The 16,324-nt window shown below is 44.2% G+C and overlaps 1 protein-coding gene across 1 annotated transcript in view; it reads left to right on the forward strand.

The window, feature by feature from the left end:
• Positions 1–16,324, forward strand: part of LOC141073163 (uncharacterized) — a 35,541-nt gene that overhangs the window by 17,934 nt on the left and 1,283 nt on the right. Inside the window, exons 2-3 of the mRNA XM_073560549.1 lie at positions 5,548–5,668; positions 14,195–14,268. Coding sequence (XP_073416650.1) covers positions 5,548–5,668; positions 14,195–14,268 — 195 coding nt within the window. The remainder of the gene's footprint in view (positions 1–5,547; positions 5,669–14,194; positions 14,269–16,324) is intronic.

The raw sequence follows: 16,324 nt of genomic DNA on the forward strand, positions 1-16,324 counted from the left end.
CGGTCGGTGGCCTCAAGCAGTCATGTAAAAGGGGTAGAATTGATGGGGATAAAGTTTCTGAAGTGATTCGTGACACCACCTGTGGTTTCTGGTCAGATTGACCAGCGCTGCAGTGTTGCTTCTCTGGGACAGATGTTGTGGTGCAGCTGAGGTGTAGAATCCCTGCACAGGTAGAGCTGTAGTCCCAGGGCAGATGAAGTGAGTGGGTAGATGGTGAGGAAGTGAGGAGTGGAGAATGTAGCAGAGCTGGGTGTGAGGTGCGGAAAGAGCGTGGAAGACACAATTGCATGTAGTTCCAATGGGCTTTACTCACAGTTCTGGTGCGCACAGATGCCCGCTTCAATGCTGTGTTCTCCAGGTGAGGGGTCCAGCCAACTTCCAAACAAGATGAAATGCACCTTCCCAGCTTTCCCTGTCAGTGTGTGCCTTTCATGGCCATTTCCAAACTATTCTGCTTCAACTCCTTCCTTCCACTCCAGCACTTCACAGTTATCGTTCTGGGCCAGCAGCTGCGAATCCTGTTCAGACAACGCCTCAACGTTTCTGTGACTCTATATAGCTGCCTTTCCAGTCGGACTAACTGTGGTAGGGGCGATGGTCCATAAAGTAACCAAAGTTGTCGGCTTGCTAGTGGCACCCAGAGGAATGCGATCTAGGCTAGGGGCTGTTCCCTTTGTGACCAGTCTGGTTCCTTCCTCCACCTGACGGCGGTCAGCGTGGAACGAGACCCACGAGATACACTTTCCAACCGTGTCCCTGGAAGAACCAATCTCTCCTACGGAGAACCTTCCGTTTAAGTCCACTGTTGCAAGTCAGGAGCTGCTCAGAGCACGTCTGTCTGCTTCCCTCCCTCAGAGGGATCTCACCTAGCCCACAATTCTAGGATTCTCCCTCCTAAACTACGCTCCGCCCACCTCCCAGCACTCTTCGTGTTCCAAGCAGGGAGCCATAAAGGGTGCTCTGCTACACTACTGGTGTGTGTGGGATATGGGTGTTGGAATCTAGTCGGGTGCCTCCACCTTACCTGGTTGTGGGATACCACACCTCTGGGTGAGGTGCAGTACCTCTGTGGCGACTGGACTCTCAGGGACGCCACACATATCTCTGTGATTTAAGGGCATAAAATTCAAAGTTGGGAAATTGTGAAATTTTCAAAATTTTCGCCAAATTTCCGTTTTTTTCACAAATAAACGCAAGAAATATCAATGAAATTTTACCACTAACATGAAGTACAATATGTCACGAGAAAACAATGTCATAATCACCGGGATCCATGTAAGCGATCCAGAGTTATGACCTCATAAAGGGACAGAGGTCAGAATTGTAAAAATTGGCCGGTCATGAACGTGCAAACCACCCTTGGGGGTAAAGGGGTTAAGGTCAAAATTTGGCCTGGTCATTAAGGGGTTAATAATGAGAATAGTGGTATATTTGGTCACTTTCTGGTGATATTATAATATATGGTGATGGTATATGGTGATGTTATTGGCCCCTTGTTTTGTGGACCTTGCTCAGTAATAGTATGTGGGTGATACCTGTTATCAGTGTATGGCTGTATTATTATTCATATTCAGAATGGAGAGTCCTCAGTGGTTGATACCTTTTAATGGCTAACTGAAAAGATGGTAACACATTGCAAGCTTTCGAGACTACAATGTGTCACCATTAGAGTTGAGCGATACCGTCCGATACTTCAAAGTATCGTATCGGATGGTATCGGCCGATCTTTAAAAAAAGTATCGGTATCGCCGATTCCGATACCGGAAGTCCCATTCAAGTCTATGGGACTTCCGGTATCGGAATAAGAAAAACCCTTTCCTGCCCTTGTACAGCCTCTCTGGGGTCTGTACGGGCCTTTCGGGGGGCTGTGCCGGCCTGCCAGGGGGTCTGTGCAGGCTCCGGTGGTCTGTGCCGGCCTGCCGGTGGTCTGTGCAGGCTCCGGGGGGCTGTGCCGGCCTGCCGGGGGGCTGTGCCGGCCTGCCGGGGGGCTGTGCAGGCTCCGGGGGGCTGTGCCGGCCTGCCGGGGGGCTGTGCCGGCCTGCCGGGGGGCTGTGCAGGCTCCGGGGGTCTGTGCAGGCATCGTCCGATGGGACTACAAGTCCCATCGGGCGATGCCTGCTACCATGACAGTGATTGACACATTAGCCAATGATGGGACAGTAGTAGTCCCATCATCCGGCTAATGTGTTAAATGTAAAAAAAAAAAAAATTACATGCTACATACATACAACATGCATACTACATTCATACTACATACATGCTACATTCATACTACATGCAACATACATACTACATATATACTACATGCATGCTACATACATACTGCATGCTACATACATACCACATATATACTACATACATACTACATGCATGCTACATGCATGCTACATGCTACATACATAACACATATATACTACATGCATGCTACATACATACTACATGCTACATACTACATATACACTACATGCATGCTACATACTACATGCTACATACATACTACATATATACTACATGCATGCTACATACATACTGCATGCTACATGCATGCTACATACATACTACATACATACTACATGCTACATACATACTACATATATACTACATACATACTACATACATACTACATACATACTACATACATACTACATGCATGCTACATGCATGCTACATACATACCACATACATAACACATATATACTACATGCATGCTACATACATACTACATGCTACATACATACCATATACATACTACATGCATGCCATATACATGCTACATGCATGCTACATACATACCACATACATAACACATATATACTACATGCATGCTACATACATACTACATGCTACATACATACCATATACATACTACATGCATGCCATATACATGCTACATGCATGCTACATACATACTACATGCATGCTACATACATACTACATGCTACATACATACTACATATATACTACATGCATGCTACATACATACTACATGCTACATGCATACTACATATATACTACATGCATGCTACATACATACTGCATGCTACATGCATGCTACATACATACTACATACATACTACATGCTACATACATACCATATACATACTACATGCATGCCATATACATGCTACATGCATGCTACATACATACTACATGCATGCTACATACATACTACATGCTACATACATGCTACATATATACTACATGCATGCTACATACATACTACATGCTACATACATACTACATATATACTACATGCATGCTACATACATACTGCATGCTACATGCATGCTACATACATACTACATACATACTACATGCTACATACATACCACATATATACTACATACATACAATACATTCATACAATACATACATAGACATACAGTACATATAACATAGAGTAACATACTTACCAATACTTGTCACATTGTTCCCCGAAGCCATTGTCGTGTACGGAATAAATATTAACATAACAAACCACAAAAATACTCACCCACGATCCGAAGCAGTCCACGAGTGTGTCCCATGACGATCTTGGGTAGAGAACGGCAGCATCAGATGATGCTGCCGTTCTCTACGGGCTGCAGGAATCCAATGACGGAAGGTAGGTATCCTTCCGCACTGTATTCCTCCGCCACTTAAAAAAAAAAAAAGTCCCTAGTCTCACTTTATGCCATTGCTGCGTGGGAATTTCCCATATGTATGTAGTATGTATGTAGCATGCATGTAGTATGTATGTAGCATGCATGTAGTATGTATGTAGCATGTAGTATGTATGTAGCATGCATGTAGTATATATGTAGTATGTATGTAGCATGCATGTAGTATATATGTAGTATGTATGTGGTATGTATGTAGCATGTAGTATGTATGTAGCATGCATGTAGCATGCATGTAGTATGTATGTAGCATGCATGTAGTATGTATGTAGCATGCATGTAGCATGCATGTAGTATGTATGTAGTATGTATGTAGTATGTATGTAGCATGCAGTATGTATGTAGCATGTATGTAGTATGTATGTAGTATATATGTAGTATGTATGTAGCATGCATGTAGTATATATGTAGTATGTATGTAGCATGCATGTAGTATATATGTAGTATATATGTAGTATGTATGTAGTATGTATGTGGTATGTATGTAGCATGTAGTATGTATGTAGTATGTATGTAGCATGCATGTAGTATGTATGTAGTATGTATGTAGTATGTATGTAGCATGCAGTATGTATGTAGCATGTATGTAGTATGTATGTAGTATATATGTAGTATGTATGTAGTATGTATGTAGTATATATGTAGTATGTATGTAGCATGCATGTAGTATATATGTAGTATATATGTAGTATGTATGTAGTATGTATGTGGTATGTATGTAGCATGTAGTATGTATGTAGCATGCATGTAGCATGCATGTAGTATGTATGTAGCATGCATGTAGTATGTATGTAGTATGTATGTAGTATGTATGTAGCATGTATGTAGTATGTATGTAGTATATATGTAGTATGTATGTAGCATGCATGTAGTATGTATGTAGCATGTAGTATGTATGTAGCATGTATGTAGTATGTATGTAGCATGTATGTAGTATGTATGTAGTATATATGTAGTATGTATGTAGCATGTAGTATGTATGTAGCATGCATGTAGTATGTATGTAGTATTTTTTTTTTTTTTTTAACATTTAACACATTAGCCGGATGATGGGACTACTACTGTCCCATCATTGGCTAATGTGTCAATCACTGTCATGGTAGCAGGCATCGCCCGATGGGACTTGTAGTCCCATCGGACGATGCTTGCACAGACCCCCGGACATCAGCACAGCCCCCCGGCAGGCCGGCACAGCCCCCCGGCAGGCCGGTACAGACCCCCACAGGGTGCACAGACCACCGGCAGGCCGGCACAGCCCCCCGGCAGGCCGGCAGAGACCCCGGGCAGGCCGGCACAGCCCCCCGGCAGGCCGGCAGAGACCCCCGGAAGGCCCGAAATGACGGCGCATCATGATGCGCACACACCGCGCATCATGATGACGTCAGGCCGTCAATCAACTGAACTTCCGATTCCGATGCCGAATTCCGATATTGAAAAAATATCGGAAGTCGGTATCGGAATTCCGATACAGCAAGTATCGGCCGATACCCGATACTTGCGGTATCGGAATGCTCAACACTAGTCACCATCTTTTCAGTTAGCCATTAAAAGGTATCAACCACTGAGGACTCTCAATTCTGAATATTCTTCTATCTACTGGCTAACACGGTACAAAGATATATTATTCATATGTCACTGTACATTTATTACATAGAAAATTATCTTTTACATTTATTGCATCTGTATTTTTTTTTATCAGCAGCTAACACAGAGTGTATCAGCGCTACTGGGGTCCTCACAACTGAGGACCATGCCGGTTATTGCCGTGTGGTCCATAAGACTCTGGTTACGTCCCTGCCGGCCACTTACCACCCCCAATACTGATCTCTGAGAAGAGGACTGGAGGTGACACTTATGTGTCTAACACTGATTTCTGTTATATCTCCAGGGAATCTGCTGCCACTGGGTAACGTACAATGGATAATGGGATTTGAAATTGCAGAAAGAATGGTCAAAGCCGAGAAAGACGTAAGAACCTCCGATTTCATCTTCCCAGTATTTGTGCACAGGTGAGTAAGAGACCGGACACCAACACGTTGGCTCAGTGCTACAGCCAAGAATCTACATCAGTGTGATATAGAGCAGCACTGAACCTCTGTTCCTGTATATAGGGGCAGTATTATAGGCGATACACCCCTCAACAAAGAGATTACATCACCAAGAAGGAAAAGAGGCACAATTCTGGAAATCACAGGATGGAGATGTCACTGATCAGCAGAAGATGGCGAGTGGAAACATAATTATCAAGCCTCTGAATTTCTTCAATCTGGTAACTAAGCCACATGAAGAAATCCCGGCACCTCCGGCCTTGGCTGCTGTCACTGGGGTAATTCATGGTCGTCTGAGGAAGGTTCTGGGGCTAATATTACAAATCATCAGGATCCACTGCTGGCAGCTCCTGTGTAATTGTGGCGCCCCTGAGGCTTCAGTCGCCACAGAGGTACTGCACCTTCTCCTAAGGTGTAGTGCCCCACCATCCAGGTAAGGTGGGAACTCCTGACCACACTCCAACACCTGCACCCCACACATAGGATAGTTCAGCAGGGGCCCATCCATGCTTCATGCTGGAAAGGTAATAGAGTACCTTTTGTGGTCCCTGGCTTCGTAACACGAGAGGTGCTGGGGAGGTGGGTGGAGTTAGTATAAAAGAAGGGGAAAGTGTTATGAATGGGTCACCGAGGAGGAACAACAAAAGCTAAGTCCCAGAAAACCAGAGAGGTTGGTAACTATGCAGATTGCAGATACCTGATCTTAACCACACAACTATCAGTAGCAGTGGAGCGTTCCTACAATGTTCCTAGATGCTTCGTCATCGCCAGAGGACTACAAAAACCTAAAGCAAGAAAAGGGAGAACTAACTGCCCCAGAGCAGACCCCAAAGGAATAGACAGCCCCCACACATGTATTGACGGTGAAGCAAGATGAAAACACAAACACAGGCAGGAAAATAGGCTGAGCAAACGATGGGGCCCAACTAACTATAAACAACAGGAAAGGAAAGACACTGTCTGCAATCTGCCAAAAACCCTACAAAATAATGTCCAACACTTCTGATATCAAAATTAACCCTGAAGTCACTAGACTTCTCCCACTATATCAGGACTCTGAAATATTCTGAGACAGAGCAAAAAGAGGCCAATCTAATAAGGGACTAAAAAGCAAATTGGAAAATACAGATAAATAAGAGTGGAAATTCAGCACAGCCCAGCCGGGGCTGGCTGAACACACAAAAAACTGAATAGACCAACAAAATCAAGTGTGAACATTAGCAAAAACACTTAGCTTTGAGAAGGCTGGAACAGAGCTGAAAACCAAGACCTGAGCAGCCTGAAGCAATCACCAGCACTGACTTAGGGCGTCGGCAGTCTTAAATCCAATCTAAGATTCCTGAGGTCCAATCGTCATCATCACCATCTGGTGGTAGATCTCCACTGACCAAATCAGCCTCACCACCTCCTGTCATCACTAGAGGGAGTCTGGAAGGCGAAGTCACCACTGGTGGACCAGAGAATGAACTCACAACAGTACCCCCCCTTGAGGAGGGGTCACCGAACCCTCATGCATGCCACCAGGCCGATCAGGATGGGCCTGGTGAAAAGCACGAACCAATCTATTGGCATGAATATCAGAGGCAGAGACCCAAGAATTATACTCCTGGCCATAACCCTTCCATTTGACCAAATACTGGAGTCTCCGTCTAACCAAACGAGAATCCAATATTTTCTCTACCTCATATTCCATATTGCCTTTAACCAATACAGGGTCAGGAGGTGCTGCCATAGGAACCACTGGCTCAACAAACCTCTTCAACAGTGATTTATGAAATACGTTATGAATCTTGAACGTAACTGGAAGAGCCAATCGAAAAGAAACAGGATTAAGAATCTCCAAAATTTTATAAGGTCCAATAAATCTTGGCTTACATTTTGGAGATGCAACCTTCATAGGAATATTCTTAGACGACAACCAGACCATATCACCCACTTTAAACCGGGGACCAATGGTCCTACGCCGGTTGGAAAATCGCTGGGCCTTTTCCTGAGAGAGTGACAACTTATCCACTACTTGGTCCCATATCTGCTGCATTCTCTCAACCACAGTATCCACACCTGGGCAGGATGAAGATTCCACTTGCCCTGAAGAGAATCGAGGATGACTCTCAAAGTTACAGAAAAAGGGTGACATCAAAGTGGCAGAACTAGCTCTATTGTTCAGCGCAAATTCGGCCAAGGGCAAAAATGAAACCCAATCATCCTGATCAGCAGATATAAAACATCTTAAATAAGACTCCAGGGTCTGGTTTGTTCTCTCAGTCTGCCCATTGGTCTGGGGATGAAACGCGGAGGAGAAGGATAACTGAATTCCCAGATTGGAACAAAAGGCTTTCCAAAATCTGGAAACAAACTGGACTCCTCTATCCGACACAATGTTCTCAGGAATCCCATGCAACCAAACCATTTGTTGTAAAAACAAGGGCACCAACTCAGTGGAAGAAGGCAACTTTGGGAGTGGTACAAGATGGACCATCTTCGAAAATCTTTCACAAATCACCCAGATCACAGTCATCCTCTGAGAGACAGGAAGATCAGAAATAAAATTCATTGAGATATGGGTCCATGGTCTCTTGGGCAATGGCAGAGGCATCAGCAACCAACTAGAACGAGAACAGGGTTTAGACCGAGAACAAGTCCCACAGGTCTGCACAAAATTCCTGACATCACGAGATAAAGCGGGCCACCAAAAAGACCGACTCACCAAATCTCTGGTACCAAAAATACCTTGATGACCAGCCAATACGGAGCAATGAACTTCAGACATCACTCCCTTCCTCCACTGGTCAGGAACATACAATTTTCCCATAGGACAACGCTCAGGTTTATCCTCCTGAAATTCCTCCAGGGTGCGTCTCAAATCGGGCGAAATGGCAGAAAGAACTACCCTAGGATGGTAGTAGGCTCGGTCACATTAAGAGAATCAGCAAAGAAACTCCTAGAAACAGCGTCTGCCTTAACATTCTTAGTGCCCGGAAGAAAAGAGACCACAAAATTAAAACGCGTGAAAAACAAGGCCCATCTAGCCTGTCTAGGATTCAAGCGTTTGGCCGACTCCAGATAAATCAAATTCTTGTGATCGGTGAGGACCACAACTTGATGTCTAGCTTCCTCCAACCAATGTCTCCACTCCTCAAATGCCCACTTCATGGCCAACAATTCCCGATTCCCCACATCATAATTGCGTTCAGATGGGGAGAACTTATGAGAAAAGAAGGCACAAGGATTCATCTTAGAAGTCACAGGGTCTTTTTGGGACAAAACAGCTCCTGCACCAATCTCAGAAGCATCTACCTCCACCTGAAATGGAAGTGAGACATCAGGTTGCCGTAAAACTGGAGCTGAAGTAAATCTCCGCTTAAGCTCTTGAAATGCTGAGACAGCCTCAGGAGACCAATTCAGCACATCAGCGCCCTTCTTGGTCAGATCAATCAGTGGTTTGACAATACCAGAAAAATGACCTATAAATTTACGATAGAAATTAGCAAAACCCAAAAACTTCTGGAGAGCCTTCAAAGAAGTAGGCTGAACCCAATCATAAATGGCCTATACCTTGGCTGAGTCCATTTCAATAGTCGACGGAGACAAGATAAATCCCAAAAATGAAATCCTCTGTACACCAAAGAGGCATTTCGATCCCTTAACAAACAGGGAATTCTTCCTCAAAATCCAGAACACAGTCTGGACATGTTCCACATGAGAATCCCAATCACTGGAAAAGATCAGATCATCCAGATAGATGATCAAAAACTTATCCACAAAGTCTCGGAAAATATCATTCATGAAGGATTGGAAGACAGAAGGGGAATTAGAGAGCCCAAAAGGCATCACCAGGTACTCAATGTCCCTCCGGAGTATTAAACGCCGTCTTCCATTCATCCCCGTGCTTGATGAGAATAAGATTATATGCCCCCCTGAGGTCAAGCTTAGTAAACCAGCAGGCACTCTTTACTCTGGAGAATAAATCAGACATCAGAGGTAACGGATACTGATATTTAACAGTCATCTTGTTAAGGGAACGATAATCAATACACGGTCTTAATGAACCATCTTTCTTGGCCACAAAAAAAAAACCCAGCACCTAAAGGTGACGAGGATGGTCTAATATGACCCTTCTCCAATGACTCCTTAATATAGGATCGCATAGCATCATGTTCGGGTACAGATAAGTTGAAAAGCCGACCCTTGGGAAATTTACAACCGGGCATCAACTCAATTGCACAGTCATAACTCCTATGAGGGGGCAAAGATGCAGACTTACTCTCACTAAATACATCAGAAAAATCAGCCAGATAATCAGGAATATCATGAGACTGAGGAGAGGTGGAGAAAACAGGAGCGTCTCTAAGAACACACTGATAGCCCCAACTCACCACAGACCCAGATTTCCAATCCAAAACTGGGTTATGAGTTTGCAACCAGGGAAAACCCAGAACAATAGTATCATGCAAATTATGCAGCACCGGAAATTTACAATTTTCTTGGTGGTCTGGGGCAACTCGCATTGTCACCTGGGTCAAAAACTGAGGTTTATTCTCCGCCAAAGGAGTAGCATCAATACCCCTCAAAGGAATAGGTGTCTGCAGAGGTATCATGGGAAAACCACAATGTTTAGCAAAGTCCAAATCCATCAGATTCAGAGCGGCTCCTGAATCCACAAAAGCCTTAGTGGAAAACGTGGATAAGGAGCAGATCAGAGTAATTGCCAAAAGAAACTTAGATTGTATACTGCCCACAGCAAATGTGTGTGCAAAACGTTTCTCTCGTTTAGGGCAGACAGAAATAGTATGAGAGGCGTCTCCACAGAAAAAACACAGCTTATTACGCCTTCTAAACTCCTGACGTTCCGCCCTATACAAAACCCCATCACATTGCATAGGTTCAGACATTTGTTCAAAAGGTGGCAGCCCCTCTCGTGTAGTTTTACGTTCATGTAAACGCCGATCAACTTGAATGGCTAATGACATAGAATCATCCAGACCAGAGGGAACAGGAAATCCCACCATCATATCTTTTATGGTCTCTGACAAACCCTTCCGAAAGAGAGCTGCCAATGCACTATCATTCCATGTAGTAAGGACCGCCCACTTTCGGAATTTTTGACAGTATAACTCTGCAGAATCCTGACCCTGGCTTAATGCCAACAGGGTTCTTTCAGCTTGATCAACAGCATTAGGTTCATCATACAACAACCCCAAGGCTTGAAAAAATGCATCCACATTAGTCAGAATAGGATTTTCAGGTGTCAGAGAAAAAGCCCAATCCTGGAGATCGCCGCGCAGCAAGGAGATGACAGTTTTAAACTGCTGCACAGAGCTCCCCAATGAATTAGGCTTCAAGGCAAGAAATAATTTACAATTATTCTTAAAATTCAGAAATTTAGACCAATCCCCAGAAAACACATCAAGAGTAGGAATCTTAGGTTCAGCAGCATGTGACTGAATGAGGTAGGTGAAAATTCCCTGCACTTCAGCAGCAAGTTGCTCCACATGATCAGACAATTGCTTAATCTCCATTAGGAAAAAAAAAAAAATCCTCCTACGGCCCCAGAAAAAAAAGAGGAAAATATATATATATATATATATATATATATATATATATATATATATATATAAATATATATATATATATATATATATATATATATATATATATATATATAAAAAAATGGACACATTTTTTTTCTTTTTCTTTTAAACAATCTTTCCCTGCTTTTGAGTACCCTAGAATCTGCGGTATGGCTGGTGATTCTGTTATGAATGGAACAACAAAAGCTAAGTCCCAGAAAACCAGAGAGGTTGCTAACTATGCAGATTGCAGATCCCTGATCTTAACCACACAACTAGCAGTAGCAGTGGAGCGTTCCTACAATGTTCCTAGACGCCTCGTCATGGCCGGAGGACTACATAAACCTAAAGCAAGAAAAGGAAAAACTAACTGCCCCAGAGCAGACCCCAAAGGAAAGACAGCCAGACAGCCCCCCACATGTATTGACGGTGAAGCAAGATGAAAACACAAACACAGGCAGGAAAATAGGCTGAGCAAAAGATGGGGCCAAACTAACTATAAACAACAGGAAAGGAAAGACACTGTCTGCAATCTGCCAAAAAACCCTACAAAATAATGTCCAACACTTCTGATAAAAAAATTAACCCTGAAGTCACTAGACTTCTCCCACTATATCAGCACTCTGAAATATTCTGAGACAGAGCAAAAAGAGGCCAAGCTAATAAGGGACTAAAAAGCAAATTGGCAAATACAGATAAATAAGAGTGGAAATTCAGCACAGCCCCAGCCGGGGCTGGCTGACCACACAAAAAACTGAATAGACCAACAAAATCAAGTGTGAACATTAGCAGTGATCTGGGCCAGCTGGCACAGAAAGGAAAGGAAAGGAAGGAGAAGAGACGTAGACCTGAAACTACAGCTTCCATAGAAAGATAGAACAGATCGGAACGAAGGAGAACAGAAGGACAGTGGGAAGTGGGTTAGAGAGATAGATAACCCTTCCAGTCCAAAGCGCAAGGCCGGGGCCCGGTCCCGAGGTTGATCGGATCCTTAATATCCAGCAACAGACACCGGTGGAGTAGTGAGCCGCTAACGCCTTGCTCCCATCATAGACTTGGGATACAACAGCACCTTAATAGTGAGCCAGGAGTGAGGAGTCCCCGATAGAGGCTACAGCTGTCTGTCATACAAGTAAGGGTCATAGGACCCCGAGATAAGAGGTACTCCAGGGAAAAACGGTACTGGGGTGCTTCACACTTAAAGGCGCATTAGAGGAGACTGTCAGGAAGGTACACGTTGGCGGAGTGTTGGAAGGGAGAGTCCTGTCATACCTGGAGGTTGGCTGGAGCCCTGATCTGGAGAACATGGTACGGAGGCAGGCCCCTGTGTGAACTGCATCAGTGAATAAAGCTTTGGAACTACATGCTTTGGTGTCCTCCAGTTATTCGAGTACCGCTACACTTGAGTACCAACAGCCATACCATCTGCGCCTCTCCTCCATAACTACATCTACACTGCCCTGGGACTTCAGCTCCACCTGTGGGGAGCTTTACCATCTATGCTGCACCCGCCATCAGTCCCAGTGGATCTGCACGCAGCGTTGGCTTAACATCACACTTGCCAAACATCACACGTGGCATCACAAACTATTCCTATAAACTGTAATATAAACTTCCACCATATTCATTGGGCGCCCAGGGCCACGGACCGGGTCACCGCCACCGCAGCACATCCCCCTGACACCGGCCCGGTACCGAGTACCCCACGGCCCTGGGATGGAGGGCGACCCATAATCACCGACCAATGACGTCCCCATGTGCTCGATGAAGACAAGTCTGGAGATGCTGCCGGCAGCTCCTGTGTAATCACCAACCAATGACGTCCTCGATGTGCTCGATGGAGACAAGTCCCGAGACACTACATTACTGGCTCATACTGAATAAATTGAGAGATTTTGAATATTTTGTGTCCATTTTCCTCATTTGCAGATTAGTGACGTCTCCAGCCTGTTATTTCCATAATTCTCCACTCTTCCTTCTTGGTGTTGTAACTTCAGGGTTGTGGAGTGTTCTGCCTTATTCCACGTATGATGCTGTGTGGATTCCAGCATACGTCTTAACCTTTCATCCACTCCCAGAAACAAGACTGTATGGGTGCTTAAGTCTATTATTTATTGGGATGATATGGACAACGATGGGAAATGATAACAGATGGTATAGTAGAACACAGTAGTAGATGAGATCAGGAGTTGTACAAAGTGTGAATGATTCAGAGATTGTTGAGCACAATGTGGATGATTCAGGTAAAAACTGCAAAAGACAGATAATACAGCATGTCAGTACTAGTAGACAGTATACAATACACAAATACTGTCAGGTAATAGCAATGCAGGATATTATCACAACAGTAGCAATGATACAGGATGCTGTTATCATGCCTTATATAAGAGCTGAGCAATATAACATACACAGCAGCAAAGGAGAAAGAAATATCTAACACAACTAGTGGCTGCCAGCTTTACACTCACTGAACAGATGATGCATGACTAGAGAATGCTTATAACAAACATACAGTGAAATAACATTACAGAAGCTGAACATGCATTGCAAACATCATGGGGGGCTGCATTATAGCTATTAATACTTATGCATAACTCATAATTGCATTATCTTACCAGAATCCGCTTGTTATAGCATTGGTTTTGCAAAGAGCTGAGCTGAGCAGGTGTGAGCTACTCCAGAGACGGCTGGAGAATGGTTACATGTTGGTGACCAAGGCAAATTCCAAAACATAAATAAAAAGGAGAAGGGCAACTTATGACACCTACTGGCTACAGCTGGAACAGCACTCAAAAATATCTAGCTGTACAGAATGGGCAGAACATGGAGTGTGTGGAGTTACCGGCTGTTGATTTGAGCCTTATTCTCCCATTTACTGATCGCTCTCAGGTTGTTTTCTTATTGATATTATTTTCAGTGTAAGAAAAGAAATCACAAATATAGAAAGAGAAGATCTGAAGCTCTTTTTCCAGACCGCACGGAAGCTGACGGGTAAGATCCTTCCTTATTGTCTATATTAAGGGTCTTCTGCCTCTCTTTCATCCATGGGTGGTCTGCGTATCTCCCTCCCACCAATATCTCAGCAAAACATTGATTGTTCTCACTTTCCATATTGTGGTCACCTGCATCTACCATCATAAGGTTAGTGACCAAGTGGCGGCAGGTGATCACCCGTCATAAGGCCGATTCCTCACAGTTCTATCTAAGCTGATCCAGATAAGGGAATCTGAGGCAGAGATCTTGCTGTTTTCTCTTGGACCACTGAGTCTCAAGATAGACTGATACCTCCTGAGATCTAATTTTGACAGTCGTCTCATTACCATAAGAGGGAGGTGTCAGGATGAATTTCCTTGTCATAAACAGCCGGTTTCTATGAACAGTAACAGCTCTATTGTAAGCTGAAGTCATAAAAATGAAAGTTTATCATATCTAATGGGTGATATAGATATCACACCGGCTGCTCTTCCCTCAGAGCATGCTCACTTCACTGGTTATGGTGTAGGGTGACAACTCAGCTCCACCTCTCTGCAGAGCAATCATTGCACAGGTCACCGAGCATGCTCACTATGTAAGAGGAGGGCAGGACGGTAGTGATAGCTGAGGACACCGGGGCTCTGGTGTCCTTATCTCCTCCTACAGGAAAACCATCAGCATCTGCCGGTGTACCTGTTCTGGTTGCCAGTCCACGGTCAGGGATTCCACTGCGGTGCGACCCAGCTCCTGCACACTTGCTTCCAGTACAAGAAGATGAAATTATGGACACCGATACCGGTTCTGATGCAAAATCAATGCTTTTATTTTCTTCTTCAATGGTTCCGGACACATCAGTTACGTCGCAGTCCACACAGCATTCCTCCTGCTCTTTCCCGTTCTGACTTTCTTCACCCTCACGTACATTACAGGGTAGTAGTGCCCTTGGAGGTACCCCAGCTTCACTACTGTAGGACCTCAGTACATAGGGGATAATGCTCATCTGTTTTGTCCCAGACTTGCCAGCTTCAGCCCTACTGAGTATCTGCCACATCATGAACATTCTGTGCCCTGCATGACTTTTGGACCATGTTTCCTTCTCTGTTCCTTCTGCTGACATGAATTATAACTTCCCCGGGTGCACATTGCGTAGCTGCTATGTTGTCCTGGGCTTAGAGCCCTTGTGGACCGGTCGGGCGTGCTTGCCCTTCTGCCTTATTCCTACAAACTGCAGTAGCTTAACTCATAGCAGCTCGTCCTACAGTTAACCCATAAGCAAACTTCCTAACAACTATACCTATCAGGGACCCACTAGTATACCCCATCTAGTGGCCCGTTCCAATACTACACTTACCCATATCTATGAACTCTATACTTCAAGTGCCCTCCTCTAATCTTCCCAAAGGAAGCACTGTCTTATCCTAATCTATACAGAAATACAATACAATATAAAGTCATAAACAGATACAGTGCTGTGCAAATTACTTGGGACAAAGCATTTTTTTAAGTAAAATCGTAAGTTGGTTACCAGTCAGGTGTGAGTGCCTGATCAAAGCAGTTAAAGCTGGTTTGAATCACTGACTGATAACCAACTTACGATTTTACTTAAAAAAATGCTTTGTCCCAAGTAATTTGCACAGCACTGTATCTGTACATTCCAATTCTGTAACAGGAAACTGGAAATGTTCCTGTGAATGATTATCAGCTGCTCAGTAAGAAGTCGATTGTGCTCAGATGAGAAGTGAGGAACATATTGCATCACTTTTTTGGATGAAAATCGGACAGATTTTTTATACTGTCGTGTGACCTCGGCCTTATCCAGAAAGGAAGTCTGTCCGCCTGGTAGAACCCACTGGTAGCATTGCCACCTCACCTGGCCATTACATTACTGATCATTAGAGATGAGAGAATCTGCCAGGATTCCTGAGATCGCCCGAAGGTGGCGGGAATTTGTCACAATGCTGGAGGCCTAGTCAGCACATTGGGCGCTGATGACTACTCGGTGCCAGAAGAGCAGCCCCGAGTGCAGACTGCAGGAGAACATATGAGAGGAGTCACAGAGGACCGGTGTGCCTAT

Source organism: Dendrobates tinctorius, unplaced genomic scaffold (assembly GCF_039654945.1).
Source record: "Dendrobates tinctorius isolate UK_male_01 unplaced genomic scaffold, ASM3965494v1 ptg000297l, whole genome shotgun sequence".
Taxonomy (NCBI): Eukaryota; Metazoa; Chordata; class Amphibia; order Anura; family Dendrobatidae; genus Dendrobates; species Dendrobates tinctorius.